Source organism: Mercenaria mercenaria, chromosome 13 (genome assembly GCF_021730395.1).
Source record: "Mercenaria mercenaria strain notata chromosome 13, MADL_Memer_1, whole genome shotgun sequence".
Lineage (NCBI taxonomy): Eukaryota > Metazoa > Mollusca > Bivalvia > Venerida > Veneridae > Mercenaria > Mercenaria mercenaria.
The window spans coordinates 46,981,837-47,009,553 of NC_069373.1; the positions used below are offsets into that span (position 1 = coordinate 46,981,837).

The 27,717-nt window shown below is 37.8% G+C and overlaps 1 protein-coding gene across 2 annotated transcripts in view; it reads left to right on the forward strand.

The window, feature by feature from the left end:
• The window catches only part of LOC123528883 (protein SHQ1 homolog), a 47,879-nt gene that overhangs the window by 15,904 nt on the left and 4,258 nt on the right, over nt 1-27,717 (forward strand). For both annotated transcript variants that reach the window (XM_045308945.2, XM_053521730.1), the window contains exons 5-14: nt 2,171-2,296; nt 3,857-4,011; nt 6,142-6,254; nt 8,313-8,419; nt 9,668-9,721; nt 10,147-10,247; nt 12,462-12,515; nt 19,228-19,351; nt 21,004-21,124; nt 25,214-25,253. In XM_045308945.2, coding sequence (XP_045164880.2) covers nt 2,171-2,296; nt 3,857-4,011; nt 6,142-6,254; nt 8,313-8,419; nt 9,668-9,721; nt 10,147-10,247; nt 12,462-12,515; nt 19,228-19,351; nt 21,004-21,124; nt 25,214-25,253 — 995 coding nt within the window. The remainder of the gene's footprint in view (nt 1-2,170; nt 2,297-3,856; nt 4,012-6,141; nt 6,255-8,312; nt 8,420-9,667; nt 9,722-10,146; nt 10,248-12,461; nt 12,516-19,227; nt 19,352-21,003; nt 21,125-25,213; nt 25,254-27,717) is intronic.

A 27,717-nucleotide genomic window follows, 5' to 3' on the forward strand; every position in this document is an offset into this window, starting at 1 on the left:
CAAGAACGCTTGGGCCTAGGATCATGAAAATTGATCGGAAGGTTGGTCATCACCAGCAGATGACCCCTATTGATTTTGAGATCTGTATGTCAAAGGTCAAGGTCACAGTGACCCTGAATAGTTAAACGGTTTCCAGATGATAACTGAAGAGCGCTTGGTTCTAGGATCATGAAAGTTGATAGGGAGGTTGGCCATGACCAGCAGATGACCGCTATTGATTTTGAGGTCAGTATGTCAAAGATCAAGGTCACAGTGACCCGGAACAGTTAAGCGGTTTCCGGATGATAACTAAGATTGCTTGGGCCTAGGATCGTGAAAGTTGATAGGGAGGTTGGTCATCACCAGCAGATGATCCTTATTGATTTTGAGATCAGTAGGTCAATGGTCAAGGTCACAGTGACCCGGAACAGTTAAGCGGTTTCCGGATGATAACTAAGATTGCTTGGGCCTAGGACCGTGAAAGTTGATAGGGAGGTTGGTCATCACCAGCAGATGATCCCTATTGATTTTGAGATCAGTAGGTCAAAGGTCAAGGTCACAGTGAACAGGAACAGTAAAACGGTTTCCGGGTGATAACTCAAGAACGCTTGGGCCCAGGATCAGGAAAATTGATAGGGAGGTTGATCATGACCAGCAGATGACTCCTATTGATTTTGAGGTCATTAGGTCAAAGTTCAAGGTCACATTGGCCAGGAACAGTTAAACTGTTTCTGGGAGATAACTTGAGAATGCTTGGGCCAAGGGTCATGAAGATAAAATGTTAAATGGTCGCAAAGCCACTATGTTGGTTTTCTCATGGCGCGGCTCATATAAAAAAAAACGATATTTTTCTTAAGTATGTTACACTATAAAAGAAAATGACTTAAAAACACATTGCCTTGTGTTTTAAATGATATTGTTTACATATTTATATAGATCTACTCGGAAGTCACCATATGACCTATAATTGTGTCGGTGCGACGCTAAACCCAACAAAAAAAAAGAAGATCTACTCCAAGTTTTTATTGAAATATATAAAAAAGACTGAAGGGAACTTTTGTCATAAACACAGGTAAAAAGTATACCTTTTGTAGAAGGGAATGAAGACAAATACAGAGCTCCAGATAAGCTGCGTATTTGCGTATTTACGCAATTAAAATTGCAGAAAACTCAATTGAATTCATACAGTGTGCGTACTGAAACGCAATTAAAATTCCTAATACCCAATTCGTAAAAAATAGCTTGCGTATCGCATTTTCCTTATAACTAGAACGGGTACGAGACTTTAACGCTAGATTTGACTGACTGGTTATACGTTACTGCAGAACAGGTTGCAATTTATTGGAAAAATAACAGGACCATTCAGTCGGCTGATCGGTGTTATTTGGACGCTTTGTAAACAATTTTACGCCGATAAAATGTAAAGAGGTTGCAGGAAAAAACATTGTTGCAGCACAAACAAACAAATTAGTGGGATATTTTGCTGTTCAACAATGACAGTTATCTGTTTGTGACGATGTAGTGTCACCAATACTGGATGACATCTTTTGGGAGAATGCATATTGCGGTGACCACATCGTTTGGGATATTGTGGATGAACTGATCTCAGACTGCATTAAAAGTGAAAAAGAAAACAACAGTATGAAACATTCATTACAATTTTAAATACATTTTTGTATTAAACATTGAAGGGCGCCATTAAAATACTTAGTCAGTCCTGTTTAATGATATATACCATGTATACTGTAAGCAAAAAAATACTCAATTGTTAGTGCGAGATTGGTAAAATACCCAATTGGTTTTAGCAAATACCCAATTACTTCTGAAAAGGCCGGGTAATGATATTATTTTTACCCAATTCAAATTTCCAATACCCAATTCAGACAAAAAGTGATGGGTAAATACCCAATTGCACCAAAAGCTTATCTGGAGCTCTGCAAATAAATTGTCAGTAAAATGGCCCCCAAATCACTGCTTTCATCAGAAATTTTTAGGTTTATTTAAAAATGCTTTTAGTAAAGTAACCGTAAGAAAGTTTTTTTATATCGGTGTATAAAAAAAGCTCAAGAAATTGCTGGTATTTTGGGACTAAACATGGGAAGTAATGAGAGTAACAGATTATCAGTTTTATCAGATGTTATAAACTTGCATCACAAGGTTTGTTACAAAATAGTGCTCATTATAATTCCAGGAGAATTCACTGTTGTTGTACCAAAACAAACACCAGGAGAGCATTTTGAAGGTTTAGACATGTTGACCAAACTTTTAGAAGCCAAGGGAAAAACGCCAGCAGCTTCCTCATTGATAGAAGTCCTTCGTAAGTGACAGCAAAATAATAAAAAAAACTTGTGAGGGATTTGTTCTTAACTGCCCGTATTCACAAAAATTAATTCATATGAACGTGTTATTGTTACAAATAGCCATATAGATATATGTCTAACAAGTTGGCTGTATATCTGACAAGTTTGCTGTATATCTCACATATTGGCTGTATATCTGACAAGTTTGCTGTATATCTCACATATTGGCTGTATATCTCACATATTGGTTGTATATCTGACAAGTTAGCTGTATATCTCACATATTGGCTGTATATCTGACAAGTTTGCTGTATATCTCACACATTGGCTGTATATCTCATATTGGCTGTCCACTACCTTAATAAGTGTTAGACTTTGTTCACCAATGTGTCCGCTACCTTAAGTGTCAGATGTTAACCAACAGACATCTTACTACCCAAATAGTTTAAGTGGTAGAAGAAGCCTCTTTTACTTTTAATCACTAATCCCTCACAGGTCTTCTTGTGAGAAAGTCATCTGACTTGTAGGGCTGTGGATCGTCAGACAAGTGGCGATCCGATCCGCGAGTCGGGGCTGATGATTCACAGATCGAACCACGGATCACCAGCAACAACTTATGATACAAAAATGCAAGCCTGTTATTTTTGTACTTTTTTCTTTATGGAATCTAAACTTTGCAGTTCTCATGGTGCTCAGTTTAATAGTTTTGACCTATGTTTAATATTTTGCTCATTAATTAAAGTCAGGTTTCGCAGGTAGTTCGGTCATTCTTGCAGATGAACAATATGACGTCGGTCATTAATATCACAATATTTAGTAACAGTTCCAAATTTTTTGATAAAATTTTTTTTGTTGGACAGAAATTTCGTACCTAACTTTTTATTGAATTTAATTACTTAAATGATAAATGTTTATTCACTGTTTTGACAGATTTCATATTAATTTTAGTGATGCTAACTCTGCCTAAGACATTTGTTTACGTCCGGTTGAGAATCTGACAACGTGTAATCGTCTTAGATGTGCAAGAAAATTTATTAAAGACGTTTAATGTGGCTTTAATTTAGTTTTATTAATAGAATTTTACATATTTGCATGTATTAATGAAAAAAATAGCGATCCAACGATCTTGACAATGATGAATATTCGTACTCGAACTTTTGGTCAAACTTGTGGTTATCGTTACAGCCCTACAGACTTGCTTGCAGAAGTGCGATAGTGCTAATGCTGGCCTGTGTCTAAATAATGTCTTGTGTGAGTTATCTTAAGTCTTCCATTATCATTAAAGCTGGAGAGGTGCTGGATGACCTAATTTGTGTCTGAGTGACTTTTAATTTACATAACTTTACCTTTGATTCTTATGGAGAAGTTGGCTGTTACTTGCAGAGAACAAGTTTGCACTGGTACAGAACTCTGGAAAACTGGTTAGTTTAACTGCCCGCAGTTACATAACTGAAATACTGTTGAAAATTGGGCTAAATGCAAACAAACAGAATTTAACTAACACAACAAACTTTAAATGGTGGAAAAGCCAGCAAAGATACATTGTTTATCAGTGATGTTTACTGTTAAATGTTTAGATGATGATACAGTGGAAGGCAGTGATGAAGGTGAAAATGAAGAAGAGTTTGATTGGCGTGTTGACCAAGTGCCATATAAGGAACAGCCTACATTGATTGGTGCGCCTAAATACGGTTTTGCAAACCAGAAGTCTGGTGTGTTTGCAAGGCTTCAGGTAGGACGATGTTGCTTTCTAGCATTAGCTTAAGTTTTAAACTATGTGACAAAAGACTAAAGAGATCATGCAGAGACTTGTGTTTGTTTTGAAAGTGTAATCTTTTCACCATGTTTCACCTTTAATTTAAAACTAGCTTTGTCAGAAAACAAGTTAAGAAAGGGAACATTTGTGAAGCTCAAAATACACAGTCTTTAACAGTAGGAATTTCTATGGCAGAAGTAATACAAGACAACCTTACAGGTTCCGTTACTCAGTTTTTACTCGAACTTTTACAGTTGTGCAAAGTATGTTACTTATTAGAACGTAGCATGTCTTCAGATACCTTAGAAACCTCATAAATTGATCTAATGATTTTAATCAAACATTGTCCACATTGCTTCTGTACTATGCAGTGCGTCCTCTGGGATTTTAAAAGTTGGAGCCACCAGTTTAGCCACTTTCAAATTTTGGAGCCACTTTGAGCCAATCCATTTCTTTCAAGCCGTGGTCTGTTTTGTATGCATAAAGATGGGATATGTATATAAAATAAACAACATAACGCTTGTTACACTTACTATCTATTTAATGTCATATCTTTTGTGTTTTATATTTTCTTGGCAGTAGGTATAGAAGATAGAGGGTCCAGGAATTTTTTTAATACAAGTGTGAAACGGTGGGTTCTGGTGCATTTTTTAGTCAAAACTTTGTTAAATAAAGGTAACTTTTCGAGCCACTAGGGGCAGGGGAGCATAGGGCTCCCAACCCCTCCACCCCGACCCCTTTGAATCCAGGTCTGTGTAGACGAAGGTGACTTTGACCAGCTGTGGAGCTTCTCATGCTTATTTTTTTAGTCTCTGTTTAGTGAAAATTAAGGCTTGAAAACTGAAAGGCTTCACTTTTAAACTCAAGCTGAAGTATGTGTATGCATGTCAAATTGTGATTTAGTTCCTTAAAGTAAGGAAAAAGAAACGAAGTTTACAGCACTTCAACTGCAAATCCATAAATCATCTCAGTCCTTTTAAATCAAAAGTGTATTAGGTAATACACAAATTGTACAGACCTTGAAGAATTAGGTCAAATTACATCACATACATCACAACCTTTAGCTGTCAAACAGGGCTTCCTTTCATCCTACATCAAAGGCCAAATGCCGATCGGCACCTTTCCTTTGAACTTAAGCCGCCATGTGCCTGTGTTTATTTCAAGATGTTAATGCAATTTTGTCACCAAATGTTTCGGATGATACTCAATACCATGAATACTGGGATTTAAAAGTTAAATGTTTGAAAATACAGGAATATTAGGATTTACAACAAAGAAAAAAATCTCAGTAAGTGGCTTTATTAAGTGTTCGAAAAAGGTCTCAATTAATAGATATCAATGGGAATAGTTATCACTCAAGTTGCCGATTATTCCGTTGTATGATAAAAAATTTGGATGTCTCTTTTCATTTATAAACTTTTAAACAGAAAATCAGAATAAATTTTTAGACCGTAGTCATGTTGACTGACTCATTGGTCAGGTCCGTGGCGTCATGTCAGACGACATTGTTTATTGGAAAATTGTTTATCAAATATACATAGGTCACAATTACTGTAAATATTGTCTGATTAAGTTAATCGTAAAAAGAACCGAAAAATTGCTGGGGGAAAATGAAAACAGCCATTTAAAACAAATGGGGCGCAGCTCTTTCATCAATAAAAGTGGTTGGGTCATCGATAATTGGATCAGTTAAAATAAACAGTAGCGAACTTCAAACATTTCCATTGAAAACATGCTTTCTTAATGCGTCGTAGCAGCAGCTGATTACTTGCTATTGTTTTTTTCTACGCGGGAGAATACCGGATATGCGCGAAACAGGAACCACGCTTCCGGATCAAATACACAATAACACACCGTGGGAAAAAATGAAAATATATATGGAGCCATAATGTTTCGCCACTCTAGATTTTTTTGAGCAACTTCAATAAAAGTTTGAGCCACTGGCTCCAAATGCGATAGGCAGGGGACGCCCTGACTATGTTTGGCTTGCATGTACATACAAAAATAGATACAAACTCACAAACCTTCAAATTACAGTACAGTGTTTATGAATATAGGGAGTGAAGCATGCACAGTTGTTTAAGAAGTGATGTATAAACATTTCAGGAGGATATGGTGTGTATAGTAGATTGTAGTGACCCAGATACGCTCAGTGTAGCTGAAAGGCGAGAACAGAGAATACAAGCGGAAGTTGACAAGTTTGATGAGGATCATTACATGTTAGTATATACACTGAAAATGGGGTATTTTTGTATTCTGATTAGCTTATCTGATTTTTGGAGAGAGAAAATGGCGAGTTATTGTCATCACTTGATTGGCGTTGGCGTTGCCTGGTTAAGTTGTTTAGGTCAGCTTTCTCCTGAACTATAAAAGCTATTGCATCATTAAAAGCTGACTCTACACAGCAAGTACCGCAACTCTACATTGCTTTTTGCAAGAATTATGGCCCCTTTTGGACTTAGAGAATCAGATTTCTTGTTAAGTTTTGTGTTTAGGTCAGCTTTTCTCCTAAACTATCAAAGCTATTGCTTTAAAACTTGCAATATTTATTCACCATCAAAAGCTGACTATGTACAGCAAGAAACATAACTCCTGCTTTTTGCAAGAATTATGGCCCCTTTTGGACTTAAAAAATATCATAAAAACACATGGGAAAGACAATATTTCTATTATACAGAGAGAAAAAAATCAGATGAGCGTCTGCACCCTCAAGGCGGTGCTCTGGTTACTTTGTGATTTGATTGCAGCATTTTTTGGTGTTGCATAAAATTAGTAATCTCGCCAGTTTTAAATTTGTGAGTCACATTATTCATGGATATACATGAAACTACGGTAATTCCATTAAAAATATTTTCAAATTCATGGTAATTTGCTTATATTCAAGGTTGTTTGTTTTTGTTTTTAGCTTGACTTTTGAAAGAATAGGTAGAGCTATTGGTCACGCCCTTGCATCGGTGTCCACGTCGGCAGTCCGATTTGGTTAAGATTTTGTATGTAGGCTGGTATCTCAGTAACCACTTGTGGAAATGGATTGAAACTTCACACACTTGTTCACTGTCATGATCCGACAATCATTGCTTAGGGTTCATAACTCTGCGTTTTTACAAAACTGTGCCATTTTTTTGATGGGCGTGTCTGGTCCATATCTTTGTCATCGATAGATGGATTTTCAAATAACTTGGCATGAATATGTACCACAGTAAGACGACGTGTCGCGCACAAGACCCAGGTCCGTAGCTCAAAGGTCAAGGTCACACTTAGACATTAAGGGATAGTGCATTGATGGGCGTGTCCGGTCCATATCTTTGTCATTGATGAATGGATTTTCAAATAACTTGGCATGAATGTGTACCACAGAAAGACGACGTGTCGCGCGCAAGACCCAGGTCCATAGCTCAAAGGTCAAGGTCACACTTAGACATTAAGGGATAGTGCATTGATGGGCGTGTCCGGTCCATATCTTTATCATCGATAGATGGATTTTCAAATAACTTGGCATGAATGTGTACCACAGTAAGACGACGTGTCGCGCGCAAGACCCAGGTCCGTAGCTCAAAGGTCAAGGTCACACTTAGAAGTTAAAGGTCATTTTTCATGATAGTGCATTGATGGGCGTGTCCGGTCCATATCTTTGTCATTCATGCATGGATTTTAAAATAACTACGCATGAATGTGTGACACAGTAAGACGACGTGTCGCACGCAAGACCCAGCTCCGTAGGTCAAAGGTCCTAAACTCTAACATTGGCCATAACTATTCATTTAAAGTGCCATCGGGGGCATGTGTCATCCTATGGAGACAGCTCTTGTTCAACTTACATATTGATTCAATTGACAAGGCTGTTGAAAAGTCGAACCTTGCTGTCCTTAGACAGCTCTTGTTTGGTTTAGCACTGTCAACAGTGCTTCATTTATGTAATGGCAGGCAGTTTACCTAACCAGTATTTCTGGATTCGTTGCTAATACTAACCTGTTTCTGAAAATAACTGCCAACTTACCCACATGAACAGGAGGTGGAGAACACTGATCTTCTATTGTCACAAAGAACATAAACATCCCCTAGGATCTGTTTATTGACTTGAGTAGATGGGCAACTAAGCCAAGCTTGAATTAGTTAATCCAATTCTCATCACATTGAATTTTGCTGTGTTGTTTGTCATTATCATGCAACGTTTCCAGTAATAGTGTGCACTTCAAAACCAGGAGCAAATAAAGTTATTCGCTGAATACGGGCTCAGAGATTTATTCCATTATAGTCTATATGTTTGCTACTTGTAGAGCTGACCTGTATGAAGATGATCTTTTAAAGCCATTACTGGACTTCAGACCACATTGGTATGAGGAAGTGGAGCTTGTTGACGGAGGAACTCCAGTAGATATGACAGGTGAGTGATCCACTAGGTGTCTGTTTAGTGCAAGAAAACACTATGCATTAGATGTTTGCAAGAGGATAAGCAAAATGTTCGAGATATACTGGGTTTTGAGCAGCCCAAACAGAGAAAATGCAAGGAAAATGGTTTGAGATCATGTGAATTGCTTGAAGTAGCACCTATGCCTGTGACATTGATGCTGGATGGAGCTTTGCTTCAGTGTATTTTCTTTGTAGATTGATGCAGCAGCTGTTATATTCCAGTATTCAAGATACTGTGGAATCTCATATGATTTTCATGAGGGACTGATTGTCACAAATGTGGTTCCTTTTATTTTACCTTAAAATGTAACATCTGGTGAAGTATGTCATGGTGAAATAACCACTTTGGCCGAAACATTTTACTTTTAAGCGGACAAAATTCAAAATGATTTTACGGTACCATTTACCACATTGGAAAGATGAAGTGGGATTTTGAAGGCATATATGTTTACATCGATGGAGAGGCCATGCATATGCACAATGTTTAATTTTGAGTAATTTTGTAACGGTATTCATGAATGGCCTTGGCTGGTTTAATTTTCACTTCTGTGAACCACTACTGACTAGTGAGGTTGTTGACTTCAAATCACTTGCCCCTCATCGATGTGGGTTTGAGCCTCACTCAGGGCGTTGAATTCTTCATGTGAGGAAGCCATCCAGCTGGCTTACAGAAGGTCGGTGGTTCTACCCAGGGCCCACTAGTGATGAAATAATGCACGAAGGGGCACCTGGGGTCTTCCTCCACCATTAAAAACTGGAAATTCGCCGTATGACCTATCATGTGTCGGTGCGACGTTAAATCCAACAACAAAAAAAGTGAAGTTATTGAAGTCATTGATGCATGGAGGTAATAGTTTAAGTAGAGGGTGTTACATTGTTGTCTTTTTCTATTGACTGATGAAATAAAAGGTAAGGCTGTCAGGAGCATTTATCTGTTTTCATTCAAGGAGCTGAGCATTTAATCTTTTCTATTTGAGTTTGATTATTCAGTATGGAAACACAAGAATGTATTATTGTTTTATTAGATGTTAGCTTTTTATGGTGAAACATCGATATTCGCACCTTCTTTACCAGTTATAGACCAACGTTGTCTATACTTGGAACAACAGCATGATCAAAATATTACTAACACTTGATGCCAAAATCTGGCAACAACTTTATTTCTCTCCCATGTAAAACACATGATACTGTAGAATATTTGACAGCAGCTTCTTTATTCCAGTGGAGTTAACTGCAGATGAAAAAGAAATTATGAGAAAACTTCCGAGAAAAGAATGTATCTTTTTCTTTGTGTTTATAAATTTCCAAATTCCAATCCCTGGTATATGATAACATCAGTAATTTAAAGACCCTGGTTGGTAAGTTACACTTAATACTTGGTAAGTTACACACAGTGCTTGGTAAATTACACATGCTTAGTGAGTTACACACCATAGTTAATAAATTACACATGGTGCTTGGTAAGTTGGTAGGTTGCACTTCATGCTTGGTAAATTACACACTGTGCTTTGTGAATTATACATCTTCCTAGTAAGTTACCCGTCATGTTAGGTTTGTTACATCCAGTGCTTGTTCAGGCAACACTATCTATATGGTAAGTTACATATCATGCTTGGTAAGTTACACTTTGTAAGTTTCTGGTCAGTGTAACTAAAAGAGAAAAAAAAAAAGAAGATATTTCAAGTCTTTAACTATATTAAGATATCCTGGATTCAGCAGAGGAAACAATGGTATACCTTGGTCTTGTTGACATACTCTATGCCTACTGTTATAATCATAGGACAACTGAAGGTGAAAATAATGTAAGTACACTTCTACTAAAACCATTTTGTTGTCTCGTAAAATGGTATAAATGTTACTTATGACCTGTTGCGCCTTGTACATTTTTAGAAAACTGCATTCTAAAGGTCAAAACTGGGATATACAAGCATGCAAGTGTGACACTGCTTTTTGAACCAAAAATGGCATAAATGGTCTTATACGCTGCATTCAACCCATTTCAGTTTTTTAGGAAATTCTATTGATGAAAGAGGCTTTATCTTCCACTTCCAACTTTATGAAATTGAAATGTGTGATTTTAGATACTGAATTTTTGCAGTAAAATAAAGTTGTAAGTGGCAGATATGTTCCTTATAATGATTTTAAATAGTGTATGGAAAATTGCATAGATAACTTCAGCTTGATTAATATAAAATAGTGAATACTGCCAGTATTTTTATGCATTAACTGTGAGGTAACCAATTGGCTAGACAATTTCAGTGAAAAAATTGCAAAATAAACAAAAGCTTTTTTTTCCACTTTTCCACAAAGAAGTATTAAAGTGGGGTTATTAATCATATTCAGTGATAGCTCTAGTTTGAACAGATGGCTTCTAGCTATGATACTTAATTGTGATTGCAGCTTTACATATATTACAGGCTGTCAAGCAGGCTCTACTTTTCCTACTTTTCCCTCATCTTATGAGGGGCTCCTACTTTTTCCTATTTTTATGCCCCCGAAGGGGGGCATATAGTTTTTGAACCGTCTGTCGGTCTGTTCGCAATTTTCGTGTCCGGTCCATATCTTTGTCATCGATGGATGGATTTTCAAATAACTTGGCATGAATGTGTATCACAGTAAGACGACGTGTCGCACGCAAGACCCAGGTCCGTAGCTCAAAGGTCAAGGTCACACTTAGACGTTAAAGGTCATTTTTCATATAGTGCATTCGTGTCCGGTCCATATCTTTGTCATCCATGGATGGATTTTCAAATAACTTGGCATGAATGTGTACCACAGTAAGACGACATGTCGCGCGCAAGACCCAGGTCCGTAGCTCAAAGGTCAAGGTCACACTTAGACGTTAAAGGTCATTTTTCATGATAGTGCATTCGTGTCCGGTCCATATCTTTGTCATCCATAGATGGATTTTCAAATTACTTGGCATGAATGTGTACCACAGTAAGACGACCTGTCGCACGCAAGACCCAGGTCCGTAGCTCAAAGGTCAAGGTCACACTTAGACGTTAAAGGTCATATTTAATGATAGTGCATTGATGGGCGTGTCCGGTCCATATCTTTGTCATTCATGCATGGATTTTAAAATTATTGGGCATGAATGTGAACCACAGTAAGACGACGTGTCGCACGCAAGACCCAGGTCCGTAGGTCAAAGGTCCTAAACTCTAACATCGGCCATAACTATTCATTCAAAGTGCCATCGGGGGCATGTGTCATCCTATGGAGATAGCTCTTGTTTTTTCTGAAAAAAGCCAAACTATCCCTAATTTTTTTGCCCAAAAAGTCATCAAAATATTGAAGAAGGCAATCAGATACTTTTATTCAAGGGAATTAACTTTATTAAAATAAAGTTGTTTCCAGTGTTTGTAGATTTTGCCTGGTGCAGTTGTTCAAGAGGGGTACCAGTATAAGGAGATGAGGTTATCTCTACAATGCCAGGTTTGTCTCCTTGTGCTGCTGCTGTCCTCCTTGAATGACTGATGACAGGGCAATGAAAAAATCAAAACAACTGAAGAAAAAGGTTTGGTAATTCATTAATTAGCAAGGGATTTTTTTTTTTACCAAGAGGGGAAGGGGCCCAGGCATGTGATTTTGGGGAAAAATAGCTCGGTATTTAGGCAAAGGGGAATAAAAAAATTGATGTAAAGTCAATTTTCGGGGAAAACTGCATGATTTAAAAGAAATTTTTTGAGAACAACGGGCCTTCTAAAGGCCCCTATTACAGAAGGGGGAAAAAACCCCCGATTAGTGTAGCAAAAGGTGTTTAAAGAAAAAAGTCCTACTATCCCTACTTTTCGTTGACAAAATCTGTACTTGCTCCTACTTTTAGCCCAACTTTTTTTCTTGTTGACTGCTTGACAGCCTGACAGCCTGCATGATATACATTCATTTTATATTTTAGTCAAGTGTACTTCAATGTTATAAGTTATATTCAATACTTGTATCAGTTTCTAATGGTAAAATGGAAAGTTATTCAGAAGTGGTATTCATGTACTGTCTCTAAAAATCTGTTTCAGTGTGAATCTGGGTGGACGATTTGCAAGATCAGTTCTACATTGTCGTGGTTAGAGGTAGTTATTTTCCTAATTTGATATAATTTTGAATTTAAAGATCAGACATGATGGTTTTTAGCTCACCTGAGCACAAAGTGCTCATGGTTAGCTATTGTGATCACGCTGTGTCCATTGTGCATCCGTCCATTGGTTCGTCCGTTTTCATCAGTTGTGTTCAAAACGCATCTCCTCCAAAACCACAGAATGGATTTTGATGAAACTTGACGTGGATGTTTTTTGGATGATCTTCTACCAAAGTTGTTTAAATGATTCAGCTTGATTGCTCATAGCGGCCACCAGAGCTAGAAATAGAAAAATCTTCAAACGACATCTCCTCCTAATCCGATGGTCCAATTTTAAGATTATTTCACACAAATGGCCTTTCTGTCACCATTTACCAAGATTGTTCAAATTATACTGATTCCTCATAAAAAAATGGCCACGAGGGGGCGTGGTCACTCTTCCCTGTATGTATATAAAGGAAATTTTAAAAATCTTGTATGAAGCTGCTGGCCCAATTTTAAAATAATTTTACACAAACGGTCCTTGTGCAACCCTGTACCAAGATTGTGCCCACCCGCTTGGCTCAGTAGATAGAGCGTTGGTCTACGGATCGCGGGATCGTGAGTTCGATCCCCGGGCGGGGCATATGTTTTCCGTGATGATTTGATAAAAGACATTGTATTCTGAAATCAACCGTCCTCCACCTCTGATTCATGTGGGGAAGTGGGGAGTTACTTGCGGAGAACAAGTTTGTACTGGTACAGAAACCAGGAACTCTGGTTAGGTTAACTGCTCGCCGTTACATGACTGAAATATTGTTGAAAAATGGCTTTAAACCCATAACAAACAAACAAAATCTACGAAGATTGTTAAAATTATTTTGATTCATCAAAAAACATGGACAGGTGTGGCCACTTTCCCCTATACTATATAGTGGAAGCTTTAAAATTTTTCAGGTGTGAAACTGCTAGACCCATTTTAAAATAATTTTACACAGATGGTCCTTGTGCGACCCTGTACCAAGATTGTTTAAATCATTATGTTTCGTATTCATCTTTTCCCTATACTATATAGTGGAAACTTTTAAGAATCTTCTGGTGTGAAACTGCTAGCCCCATTTTAAAATAATTTTACGCAAATGCTGCTTGTGTGACCTTCTACCAAGATTGTTCAGATTATTCCGAATCATCAAAAAACATGGCTATCAGAGGGCATGGTCACTTTTCCCTCTATGTTGATGGTAGAAATTTAGAAAATCTGCTTGTATAAAACTGTAGTCCAAATTTAAAATAATTTCACACATTGTCCTTTTGTGACCCTTTACCAAGATTATTTTGATTCATTAAAAAACATGGCCACCAGGGGATGTGGTCACTTCCTTACATGTTTATAGTGGAAATTTAAAAAATCTTGTATGAAACTGCTGGCCCGATTTTATAATAATTTTACACAGATGGTCCAAGATTGTTATACCCCCACCAAACATGTTTGAGGGGGGTATATAGGAGTCAGTTTTGTCGCGTCGCGTCGCGTCCCTTCCCGTCACATCGCGTTCCGAAATCTATTATCTCAGTTATAACCAAATGGATTTGATTCAAACTTAAAATACATGTTCCACCTTATCACCCACATCATGTGACACAAGGTGTATAACTCTGACACCAAGTATTCATGAATTATGTCCCCTTTTACTTAGAATTTAAGGTTGATTTTGATGTATTTTCACTATATCTCAGTTACTACCGAATGGATTTGATTCAGACTTAATATAGATGTTCCACCTCATCACCCACATCATGTGCCCACATCATGTGACACAAGGTGCATAACTCTGACACCAAGTTTTCATGAATTATGTCCCTTTTTACTTGGAATTTAAGGTTAATTTTGTTGTATTTTCACTTTATCTCAGTTATTATCCCCCGACGAAAGTCGGAGGGATATAGTTTTGGCGTTGTCCGTCCGTCCTTCCGTCCGTCTTTCCGTCTGTCCGGAGCTATATCTAGGAAATGATTGGGAATATTTATTTAAAACTTCATATACATGTTCACCACTATGAGTTCTTGTGGCCCATTGGATCTCAGTCAGATTGCCCTAGTAACGCCAGAGTTATGGCCCTTAGAAATTTCTAGTGTTAACTATATAGGGTACTATAAATATGGCAATTTCTGCATCATAACTTTTGATATATTTGACCTAGAACTATGAAACTTAAACAGAATTTAGATTACCATAATGGGGTTGTGTACACACAATTTCATTCGGATTTATATGTAAATTAAGAGTTATTGCCCTTTAATTGTATAAAAATCCACATATTTTTACATAAACTTACCATTTGGTAGAATTTCATAAAATTTCTTTCATTCTTTCCCATGAACATTTATTGTAAACATGTGAAGTTGTGTACCCACACCTGGTCACCCCCTTACCTTGATCACACACCTCCCCCCCTCCCCCCCATCCCCCGACCCCACCCACCCACCCAATAAAAAAAATCATTCCTTATTATGTCTCCCCCAGGAGACATATTGTTTTTGCCCTGTCCGTCCGTCCGTCCGTCCGTACGTCACACTTCATTTCCGAGCAATAACTGGAGAACCATTTGACCTAGAACCTTCAAACTTCATAGGGTTGTAGGGCTGCTGTAGTAGACGACCCCTATTGTTTTTGGGGTCACTCCGTCAAAGGTCAAGGTCACAGGGGCCTGAACATTGAAAACCATTTCCGATCAATAACTAGAGAACCACTTGACCCAGAATGTTGAAACTTCATAGGATGATTGGCTATGAAGAGTAGATGACCCCTATTGATTTTGGGGTCACTCCGTCAAAGGTCAAGGTCACAGGGGCCTGAACATTGAAAACCATTTCCGATCAATAACTAGAGAACCACTTGACCCAGAATGTTGAAACTTCACAGGATGATTGGTCATGAAGAGTAGATGACCCCTATTGATTTTGGAGTCACTCGGTCAAAGGTCAAGGTCACAGGGGCCTGAACATTGAAAACCATTTCTGATCAATAACTAGAGAACCACTTGACCCAGAATGTTGAAACTTCATAGGATGATTGATCATGAAGAGTAGATGACCCCTATTGATTTTGGGGTCACTCCATCAAAGGTCAAGGTCACAGGGGTCTGAACATGGAAAATCATTTCCAATCAATAACTAGAGAACCACTTGACCCAGAATGTTGAAACTTCATAGGATGATTGTACATGCAAAGTAGATGACCCCTATCGATTTTGGGGTCACTCTGTGAAAGGTCAAGGTCACAGGGGCCTGAACATTGATAACCATTTCTGGTCAGTAACTTGAGAACCACTTGACCCAGAATGATGAAACTTCATAGGATGATTGGTCATGCAGAGTAGATGACCCCTAACGATTTTAGGGTGACTCTGTTAAAGGTCAAGGCCACAGGGGCCTGAACATGGAAAACCATTTCCAATCAATAACTTGAGAACCTCTCGACCCAGAATGTTGAAACTTCATAGGATGATTGTTCATGCAGAGTAAATGACCCTTAATGTTTTTGGGGTCACTCCGTTAAAGGTCAAGGTCACAGAGGCCTGAACATTGATAACCAGTTCATATCAATAACTTGAGAACCACTTGACCCAGAATGTTGAAACTTCATAGGATGATTGATCATGCAGAGTAGATGACCCCTATTGATTTTGGGGTCAGTCTATTAAAGGTCAAGGTCACAGTGGCCTGTTCATGTAAAATCATTTTTTGGAAATAACTTGAGAACCACTTGACCTACAATGTTGAAACTTAATAGGATGATTGGACATGCAGAGTAGATGACCCCTACTTATTTTGAGGTCACTTGATCAAAGGTCAAGGTCACAGGAGCCTGAACAGTGACTTGAGAACCACTAGGCCAAGAGTGTTGAAATTTAGCGGGATGACTGGACATGCCAAGTAGATGATCCCTATTGCAGCCAACCATCAGTGTCTCTTTGACTTTTGCTCCTGACCCCTATTAACTTCTTGCCTATAGGACTTTGCATTGGGGGAGACATGCGCTTTTTTACAAAAGCATTTTCTAGTTTTAGATTTTTTTCAAACAAACTTCATATACATGTTCACCACCCTGAGGTTATGGGGCCCATCAAGTTTCAGACAGATTGCCCAAGTAATAACAATAGAGTTATGGCCTTTAGAAGTTTCTGGTGTTAACTATATAGGGTACTATAGATCTATAGATATGGCAATTTCTGCATCATAACTTTTGATATATTTGGCCTAGAACTATGAAACTTTAACAAAATTTAAAGCACTATAATGAATGTGGTTGCGCACAGACAATTTTGTACGGATTTCTTTTGTAACTTCAGAGTTATTGCCCTTTAATTGTCTAAAAATCCACATATTTGTACATAACAAACTTACCATTTGGCAGAATTTCATTAAATTTCTTTCATTCTTTTCTGTGAACATTTATTATAAACATGTGAAGTTGTGCACCCACACCTGGTCACCCACTTACCCACTTGCCTTGGTCACACACCCTCCCCCCCCCCCCCCCCCCCAACAAAAAAAAATTTTTTTTTTCATTTCTTATTTTAGATTTTTTTTAAACCTTCCAAGTCGTACCATTCCCCCACCTCACTTCTCCACCCAGTCATGCCCACCACTGATCATGCATCCGCTGCCCCCCCCCCCCCCCCCCCCCCCCCACTTCACCCTTTTACCTTATAATCAACATGTGAAATTTTGTTTCCTCTCCTGTTCCCCTGCACCCCACCCCCTAAAAAAATAAATATATACATATATCTATATATATAGATATATATATAGATATATATATTTCCATTCCTTTTTTTTTTAAATGTTCAAACCTTCAACATGTTAAGTTGTGACTGCACAAACCTTGCCCTCAGCCATGTTCAAGATATCTTACCTGTGTTCTCTTAAGGACATCTGTTCTTTTAAGTTCAAATGTACATGTTAAACAGCAACACCTGGTGCCAAACCACTCAAAGACAATATTTTGTTCCAGTTAAACTTCAAGTTCACATTTCAATTAACTGCATTTAATTTTAAAAGCTAAACTTATTACAGTAAGCATATCCCATTCAAAATAAATTCTTTAGTCAGGATCAAAGTATCATACATTTATTATGTACTCCTTAATTAAACATTTGTTTTCTGTTTAATTGATTTTGACTAATGAAATTATTTGCTTCTTATTAACAGCCTTAACCTTTTGCCGGATATATCTTTTTGCCATTCCTCACCACAAACCCTTTCCGCGGGGGATACCAATTCATCGAATTTGCTTGTTACTAAATGGATTTGATTCAAACTTAAAATAGTTGTTCCACCGCATCACCCAGATCATGTGACGTAAGGTGCTTAACTCTGACATAAATTTTTTATGAATTATGTCCCCTTTTACTTTAAATTTAAGGTTGATTTTGATGTATTTCCACTATATCTCAGTTATTACAAAATGGATTTGATTCAAACTTAAAATAGATGTTCCATCTCATCACCCACATCATGTGACACAAGGTGCATAACTCTTGACACCAATTTTTCATGAATTATGCCCCTTTTTACTTAGAATTTAAGGTAAAGTTTGATGTATTTTCACTATATCTCAGTTACTACTGAATGGATTTGATTCAGACTTAAAATAGATGTTCCACCTCATCACCCACATCATGTGACACAAGGTGCATAACTCTGACACTAATTTTTCTTGAATTGTGTCCCCTTTTACCTAGAATTTAAGGTTAATTTTGATGTATTTTCACTACATTCTGATTGGCTTAGAGCCAAAGGGAAGTAACCTTTTTTTAACCTTTGTACTGAGTTTCTTCCCCTTAAATTCCAGGAATTAGTCTATTGTTAGAAATCCTATTTTTAGATTTTCAATATTTTAGGTATTTTTCTAACGTTTTATTATAAGTCCTATGTAAAAAGTAAATACATATTTCTGTGGTAACATGGGTCGGTAAGACACTTTTTTTATTCACTTTTAGTCTATCTCTAATATTAGAGATTTTTTATATTTACTGGTATTACTATACTAGTATTATACTAGTATTACTTATATATGGAAGCCCAGGATGAAGTACTCCAAAGACTAAGTATTTTTAAGATTTCTTATGGTTGCCATTCTTCTGTGACAAGACCGTATGGTGGGGGTATGAGTCACTCCTGTGACAGTTCTAGTTAAATTTATTTTGATTTGTCAAAAAAAATTGCCGCCAGAGGCCGTGGTCACTTTTCCCTATAATATATAGTGGAAACTTTAAAAATCTTCTTGTGTAAAACTGCTAACCCATTTTTAACTTAGAAAATATTAAACAGAGACAAAAAAAAAATCAGATAAGCGTCTGCATCGGCTAGGCCGTGCTCTTGTTACCCATTTTATTGAAGTTGTACTACATATTGCTAGTTACGTAAGATAATATGCTTGAAAATGTAGCTACTGATAACCTGCTTAAATGTAGTCTTGACTGTTTTCTAAAATAAATCTTTAATTTCTTTAGTAAGGTTTAAACTCGCAACACCTTACAGCCACTGTAATTTACCTGACACCTTGCTGTCATATACATGTTAGGTGGCGGATACAAACCCTATGTATTTGATTGTTTATAACATCTGCTCGGTGAGAATCCGAAATGTTTTCAAGACATTTTTGGTAATATGTGTAGGATCTTTGGCAGATTAATCTAAACAACCTTCTGTTTACTGTGCAGGTGTTTTCAAGTCTGGAAGAAGTTTTGAGAAGCTGCTACAGAAGATGTTTATGTTACCCATTGTATAGACATTGGAAGCTGAACCAGGCAATACAACAGGACGTTGTTCATATATTACAGTTAGGTAAGGCAATTTGTAGTGGGCAGTACAATAGAACATTGTTCATATATTACAGCTAGGTAAAGCAATTTTCTTGGACAGTATGGCAGGACGTTGTTCATATCTTACAGCTAGGTAAGGCAATTTGTAGCAGGCAATACAGCAGAACGTTGTCCATATCTTACAACTAGGTAAGGAAATTTGTAGTTAACAATACAGCAGGACGTTGTCCATATATTGCAGCTAGGTAAGGTAATTTGTAATGAGCAGTATGGCAGGACACTGTCCATATATTGCATCTAGGTAAGGTTATTTGTAATGAGCAATACGGCAGGACATTGTCCATATTTTGCAGCTGGGTTAGGGAATTTGTAGCGGCCAACACAGCAGGATGTTCTCCATATAAATCAACTATGTAAGGCAGTTTGCAATGGGCAATAGAACAAAATGTTTTCCATATATTGCATTTAGGTAATGTAATTTGTAATGAGCAGTACGGCAGGACATTGTCCATATATTGCAGCTAGGTTCGGAAATTTGTAACTGGCAATACAGCAAGATGTTGTCCATACATTACAACTACGTAAGGCACTTTGTAGTGGGAAATAAAACAAAATGTTGCCCTTATCTAACAGCTAGGTAAGGCAATTTATAGTGGGCAATACAACAGGACGTTGTCCTTATCTTACAGCCAGGTAACGCAATTTGTAATGGGCAGTAGAACAGGATGTTGTCCCTATGTTACAGCTAGGTAAGGCAATTTGTAGCAGGCAATACAGCAAGATGTTGTCCATATATTACAACTACGTAAGGCACTTTGTAGTGGGAAATAAAACAAAATGTTGCCCTTATCTAACAACTAGGTAAGGCAACTTATAGTGGGCAATACAACAGGACATTGTCCTTATCTTACAGCCAGGTAACGCAATTTGTTATAGGCAGTAGAACAGGATGTTGTCCCTATGTTACAGCTAGGTAAGGCAATTTGTAGCAGGCAATACAACAAAATGATGCCTTATCTTACAGCTGGGTAAGACAATTTGTAATGGGCAATACAGCGGGATGTTGTCCGTATCTTACAGCTAGGTAAGACAATTTGTAATGGGCAATGTTGTCCTTATCTTACAGCTGGGTAAGACAATTTGTAATGGGCAATACAGCGGGATGTTGTCCGTATCTTACAGCTAGGTAAGACAATTTGTAATGGGCAATACAGCGGGATGTTGTCCTTATCTTACAGCTAGGTAAGGCAGTTTGTAATCCGCAGTACAGCAGGACGTTGACCATATTTTACAGCTAGGTAAGGCAATTTGTATTGGGCAATACAGCAGGACGTTGTCCATATCTTACAGCTAGGTAAGGCAATTTGTAATAGGCAATACAGCGGGATGTTGTCCTTATCTTACAGCTAGGTAAGGCAGCTTGTAATCCGCAGTACAGCAGGACGTTGACCATATTTCACAGCTAGGTAAGGCAATTTGTATTGGGCAATACAGCAGGACGTTGTCCATATCTTACAGCTAGGTAAGGCAATTTGTAGCAGGTAATAAAGCAAGAAGTTGTCCATATATTAAGCTAGGTAAGACAATTTGTATAGCAGGATGGCAGTTTTATTATTTCTATCTCTTCCCTGTTTGGACAATTTCATTATCCGTTTAATATAAAATATTTTGCAGGTAGAAGGAGTGTGTTGAAGGCATTGCTAGAGGTACGGAACATATTGATGGATCAAGAGTGTCGTTACGTGCTCAATGATCTGTACATCACTGACTACTGTGTATGGATACAGTCTATAAGGTAATATGGTGTAATGTTTGCTCCTACTGAACTTGTTTCAACTGTGTTGCAGGCACTATTGTAATACATTGTATTCAATTTTCTCACCATGTTTTTGAAATCGAAACCATATTCATGTAAACACACTTCAGTTTCTTCTGCGATGAAAGATACAAGTTGTTAATATAAAAATAACATATCTGAGACAGGCCAGATATAGTTGCTAATATAAAAATAACATATCTGAGACAGGCCTGATATAGTGCAGGGTTCGAATTTAGCCAGATTTTCTACTTGCATTTTTTCGCAAGTGGTATTTTTTTTAACTTGCTAAATGAAAAAACAACTTGCATTTTCCGCGACTTGTCACTTTATTACAACATTAACACAAACATCCACGTGACGAGTCAAGCCAATCGTATCTGCGCTATGTAAATAGTAACTTATTATAGATTACCAAAAAAAACCACCGGATGCGGTAAACGTCATCAAAATCAGCGCAGGTACTTGTCAGCAGTTGAAAAGACATGCACACGGGACATGTATCGAGTGTAAACTTCCGTTTACGAAGAAAGATGAAAGAGTGCTCCGAAATTCGTTCTGCAAATGACAATGCGCTGCAATGACCGCGAGTTGTTAAAGAAAGAACAGTGTAAGATCGAGACGACCGTTAGAAATGCACATTATTCGGCCAAAAATTTTCACTCGCAAAAAAATGCTGGTGTCTGAAATCTCACCTCGCAGTTTGAAATTTGCACTTGCATTTCGCGAGTATGCGAGCTTAAATTCGAACCCTGTAGTGGTAGATTTTTAGCTTGACTATTCGAAGAATAAGTAAAGCTTTCTTATCTCCACGGCGTCGGCGTCACACCCTGGTTAAGTTTTTCTTACCAGTCCACTTTTTGACAAAGTCTTTTGAGATAAAGCTTTGAAACTTTCAACACTTGTTTACCATCACCATGTCCAGTTGTAGGGAAGAGTACATAGCTCTGTCAAGCATTTTGACTGAATTATGGCCCCTTTTGACTTAGAAATCTTGGTTAAGTTTTTCATACCAGTTCATATTTTGACAAAGTCTTTTGAGATAAAGCTTTGAAACTTTCAACACTTGTTTACCATCACCATGTCCAGTTATAGGCAAGAGTACGTAACTCCATCTAGGCTTTTGGCTGAAATATGGTCCCTTTTTGACTTAGAAATCTTGGTTAAGTTTTTCGTACCAGTCCACATTTTGACAGTCTTTTGAGATAAAGCTTTGAAACTTTCAACACTTGTTAACCATTACCATGTTCAGTTATAGGCAAAAGTACATAACTCCGTCAAGGATTTTGGCTGAATTATGGCCCCTTTTGACTTAGAAATCTTGGTTAAGTTTTTCGTACCAGTTCATATTTTGTGTAAAGTGTTTGACGTATGGCTTTGAAACTTTTATAACTTGTTTATTATAATAGTCTCTATCAGTAGACAAGAATACATAACTCTGTCATCTATTTTGGCTGAATTATGGCCCTTTTTGGATTTGGAAATTGGTTCTGTTTTCGTACATGTCCGCATTTTGTCAAAATTATTTGACCTATGGCTTTTAAACTTTGAACACTTGTTTATCATCATGATTTCCATCTGTAGGCAAGAGTACATAACTCTGACAACTATTTTGGCTGAATTATGGCCCTTTTTGAACTTTGAAATTTGTTCAGGTTTTCTTACAAGTCAGCATTTTGTCAAAACTATTTGAACTGTGGCTTTGAAACTTTTAACACTAGTTTATCAATATGATTTCCATCTGTAGGCGAGAGTACATAACTCTGTCAACTATTTTGACTGAATTATGGCCCTTTTTGGACTTGGAAATTTGTTAAATTTTTCATACAAGTCTATATTTTGCCTAACATATAACATAACATATTTGCCATCATGGTCACACATTGCCATTTAGTGCAAGACTTATCAAAATTCACAAGTACAGGAACATTTTTGTGTTTAATCCATTTTTCTTTTTTCTGAAAATCTGTGGTAATATTTTGACCCCATTCTTCAATCAATTTTTCGAATAGTCGAGCGCGCTGTCATCCGACAGCTCTTGTTATGTCTCCCCCTTAGTTAGGGGGAGAGACATTTTGTTTTTGCCCTGTCCATCCTTCCGTCTGTCATAGTTCATTTCCGATCAATAACTCGAGAACCATTTGACCTAGAACCTTCAAACTTCATAGGACAGTAGGGCTTTTGGAGTAGACGGCCCCTATTGTCTTTGGGGGTCAAGTCACAGGGGCCTGAAAATAGAAAACCATTTTCGATCAAAAACTTGAGAACCACTTGACCCAGAATATTGAAACTTCATAGGATGATTGTTCATGCATAGTAGATGGCCCCTATTGATTCTGGGGACACTGTTAAAGGTCAAGGTCACAGGGGCCTAAACATGTAAAACCAATTCCGATCAATAACTTGAGAACCACTTGACCCACAATGTTGAAACTCCATAGAATGATTGGACATGCTGAGTAGATGACCCCTATTGATTTTAGGGTCACTCTGTTAAAGGTCAAGTTCACTGGGGCCTGAACATGGAGAACCATTTCTGGTCAGTAACTTGAGAACCCTTTGACCCAGAATGTTGAAACTTCATAGATGATTGGACATGCAGAGTAGATGACCCCTATTGACTTTGGGGTCACTCTTTTAAAGGTCAAGGTCGCAGCAGGCGGAACATGGAAATCCATTTACGGTCAATAAATTGAGAACCATTTGACCTAGAACCTTCAAACTTCATAAGATAATATGACTTACAGAGTAGATCTATTGTTTTTGGGGTCCCTCCATCCAACGATATGGTTACAGGGGGCTGAACAGAAAACTCTTTCCAATAATAACTTCAGAACCACTTGACCCATAATGTTGAAACTTAATAGGATGATTGGACATGCAAAGTAGATGACCACTACTGATTTTGGGGTCGCTCGATCAAAAGTCAAGGTCGTAGTGGTCTGAACATGGAAAATCGTTTCAATTCATAACTGAGAACCACTACTAGGCTCAGAATGTTGAAACTTAGCGGGATGATTGGACATGCCAAGTAGATGATCCCTGTTGCAGCCAACCATCAGTGTCTTCTGTCCCCTATTGACTTCGTGCCTGTATGACTATGCATTAGGGGAGACATGTGCTTTTCTACAAAAGCATCTTCTAGTTCTCTGTCAGATTAATATTAAATCGAAAAAACCCACTGCATATGCCTTCGTAAGGACATGTACTCCAGTTAAGAGATTTTACTTAAATCCCCTTTACTGAGGGAAACAATCTGTTTCCATTCTCATCTGTAGAAAGTAAATTGTTGATAACACACTGCTTGTTCTTCCCCTTCCTTTCCTTTATTATATGCCGGTTTCGAAAAACGGATGTATTAATTTGATTTGTTGTGTGTCTGTCCATCTGTCTGTACATCATATTTCATTTCTCGAGATTAACTTAATAACCATTTGAGGTATTGACTTCCAACCTTGCATATAGGTAGGTGTGATTAGATGATTTGCAAATTGGGTCATTAGGTCAAAGGTCAAGGTCACAAAATGATCTTATAGGTAAATGGCAATGAGACTTACAGAACACATGAACTTTGTCAGTAGCTCAAAGGTCAAGGTTACAAATACCAAATCTGTCATTTGTAATTCTTGTCTGGAGCACAAACTAAAATCTGTTCAGGGTATTGACAAGTATGTAGGCAGCAGAGATTTTACTTATTCCGCCAATATCTTTATCAGGATAAACTCTGTGGGATTTAACTTGTTAAAAAAAAATCTCGTTGGGGGGGGGGGGCTGAGTGTGAGGTCCCTGACTTTCAGTCAGTTACCCCTCACTGCCGAGTTTGAATATTTTTAAGGGTGTAGGGTTCTTTAATGTGAGGAAGCCTACTGTATTGAAGTGCCTACTTGAAATTTGCAGTGTTAGATTCATACGCCTACATTTATGTACATGCATAAAGTTTACATAACGTTGAATATAGATTGCAGCTAAAATGAATAGACTATTAAAAATTTGATGCAGTAGTCTGATAAAGTTTGCAGTATTAAATACCATTTATACAAAAACTGAATTATGGATGTTGTATTACAGTGAGAAAAGATTACAGTCATTGTCAGAGACAATATCAAAGGTATGTCTTAATCTTGTTGTACAAGTTAATTTTTTAAGACCAGAAATGGGATACAAATTGAGAGGCTTCTAGGGCAGGGTATGGAAGAATGCAGACTTTGAATCACATACCCTTAACTGCTGTTGGCTTGATACCTGGCTTCTGTGGAAACAAAATTTGTAGTCCTGTTTTGCGCCATATAACCTATACTGTGTTGGTGCGCCGTAAAACCCAAATAAATAAATGATACCTGGCTTGGGATGTTGAATTTTTTCCTGTGTGGATACTGTCCAGCTGGCTTACAGAAGGTTGGTACCCGGGTACCTGCCTGTGCCAGAAATAATGCCCAGAGGGGCACTTGGCATCTACCTTCATCTTCAAAAGCAGGAAAGGCCCCATATGACTGACCAGTAACTGTGTTAGTTTGACACTGAACCTTATAAAATCAGTGGTAGAAAGTCATTGGTTCTACCAATGTGACAGCAAATGCCTGAAAATATGCCTGATTGTCTAGTGTCTTATTGCAACAATTTAATTAGAAACTTGCGGAAAAAGGAGTTCCACTTAAAATGTAGAACCACATGGAGTTGCCATTGTCTGTCCATCTGTCTGTCTGTTCCTTATTAGTCCCCTACTGGTTGAAAACCAGTTTTGGGGACTATAGGAATGCTCTTTTCCGTCATTCCGTCGTTCCGTCATTCCGTCTTTCCGTCATTCCGTCATTCTGTCATTCCGTCATTCCGTCCGTCCGCAATTTCGTGTCCGGTCCATAACTCTGTCATCCATGAAGGGATTTTAATATTACTTGGCACAAATGTTCCCCATGATGAGACGACGTGTCATGCGCAAAACCCGGACTCGTAGCTCAAAGGTCAAGGTCACAATAGGAGGTCAAAGGTCAACAGAGCTTTTTTCCTGTCCAGTCCACAACCCTCCCATCTTTGAAGGAACTTTAGTATTACTTGGCACAAATGTTCCCCATGATGAGATGATGTGTCATGCACAAATCCTGGACCCCTAGCTCAAAGGTCAAGGTCACAATTGGAGGTCAAAGGTCAACAGGGCTTTTTTCCTGTCCGGTCCATAACTCTCCCATCCATGAAGAGATTTTAATATTACTTGGCACAAATGTTCCCCATGAGGAGACGACGTGTCATGCGCAAAACCTGGACCCCTAACTTAAAGGTCAAGGTCACAATTGGAGGTCAAAGGTCAACAAGGCTTTTTTCCTGTCCGGTCCATAACTCTCCCATCTATGAAGGGATTTTAATATTACTTGGCACAAATGTACCTCATAATAAGATGATGTGTCATGCACAACTTTCAGACCCCTAGCTCAAAGGTCAAGGTCACACTTAGCAGTCAAATGTTAACATAGCATGAACAGGGTCTGTTTCGTGTCCGGTCCATAACTCTGACATTCATTAAGGGATTTTAATATCACTTAGCACAAGTGTTCCCCATGATGAGACGACGTGTCATGTGCAAATCCCGGACCCCTAGCTCAAAGGTCAAGGTCACAATTGGGTGTCAAAGGTCAACAGAGTTTTTTTTCCTGTCCCGTCCATAACTCTGCCATCCATGAAGGGATTTTAATATTACTTGGCACAAATGTTTCCCATGATGAGACGATGTGTCATGCGCAAACCCAGTACCCTAGCTTAAAGGTCAAGGTCACACTTTGAGATCAAAGGTCAAGAGGATTTTTTTCCTGTCCGGTCTATAACTTTGTCATGCAAAGCAGGATTTAGATATCAGTTGGCACAAATATTCCCCTGGATGAGACAACATGTCATGCGCAAGAACCAGGTCTCTAGCTCTAAGGTCAAGGTCATATTTAGAGGTCAAAGGTCAAATTCAAGAATGACTTTGTACGGACATTTCTTCTTCATGCATGGAGGGATTTTGATGTAACTTGGACCAAATGTTCAACACCATGAGGCACCCTTGTTTTTAGAATTACATCCCTTTGTTGTTACTATAAATAGATTTTATTGTAACTTTTTTATTACTGGCGGTAGAGAAAAATCGAGACCACTTTTCTGTGGTACAGCATGCATGTTACATCCAATTTTTAGGTGTATTTTGACCTATCTCTACCTGGTAAAGAGTTTCTTGTGGACTTATGTTATTATTATTATTATTATTTTTTTTTTTTTTTTTTTTTTTTTTAAAGATTAATTTCCCTTTGTTGTTACTATAAATAACTTACATGATAACATTTTTATAATCGGCCCCAAAAATTCAATATGAAAACAACTGTTGGTTTTTATATATGCACATTTTAATCCAAGTGTGTTGTTATAATGTTATAACATATTGTATATGTAGTACAAAATTGTTTATACATCATTTACAGATATCAGTTCATCATGTTATACTGCAGTAGAAAAAATTAGGTGCCTTCCAGTAGGGGACTTTGTATTGCATGGCAATACTTCATTCACTTGTTTGTTTCTTGCATAGCTCAAAAAGTTTTTGACCC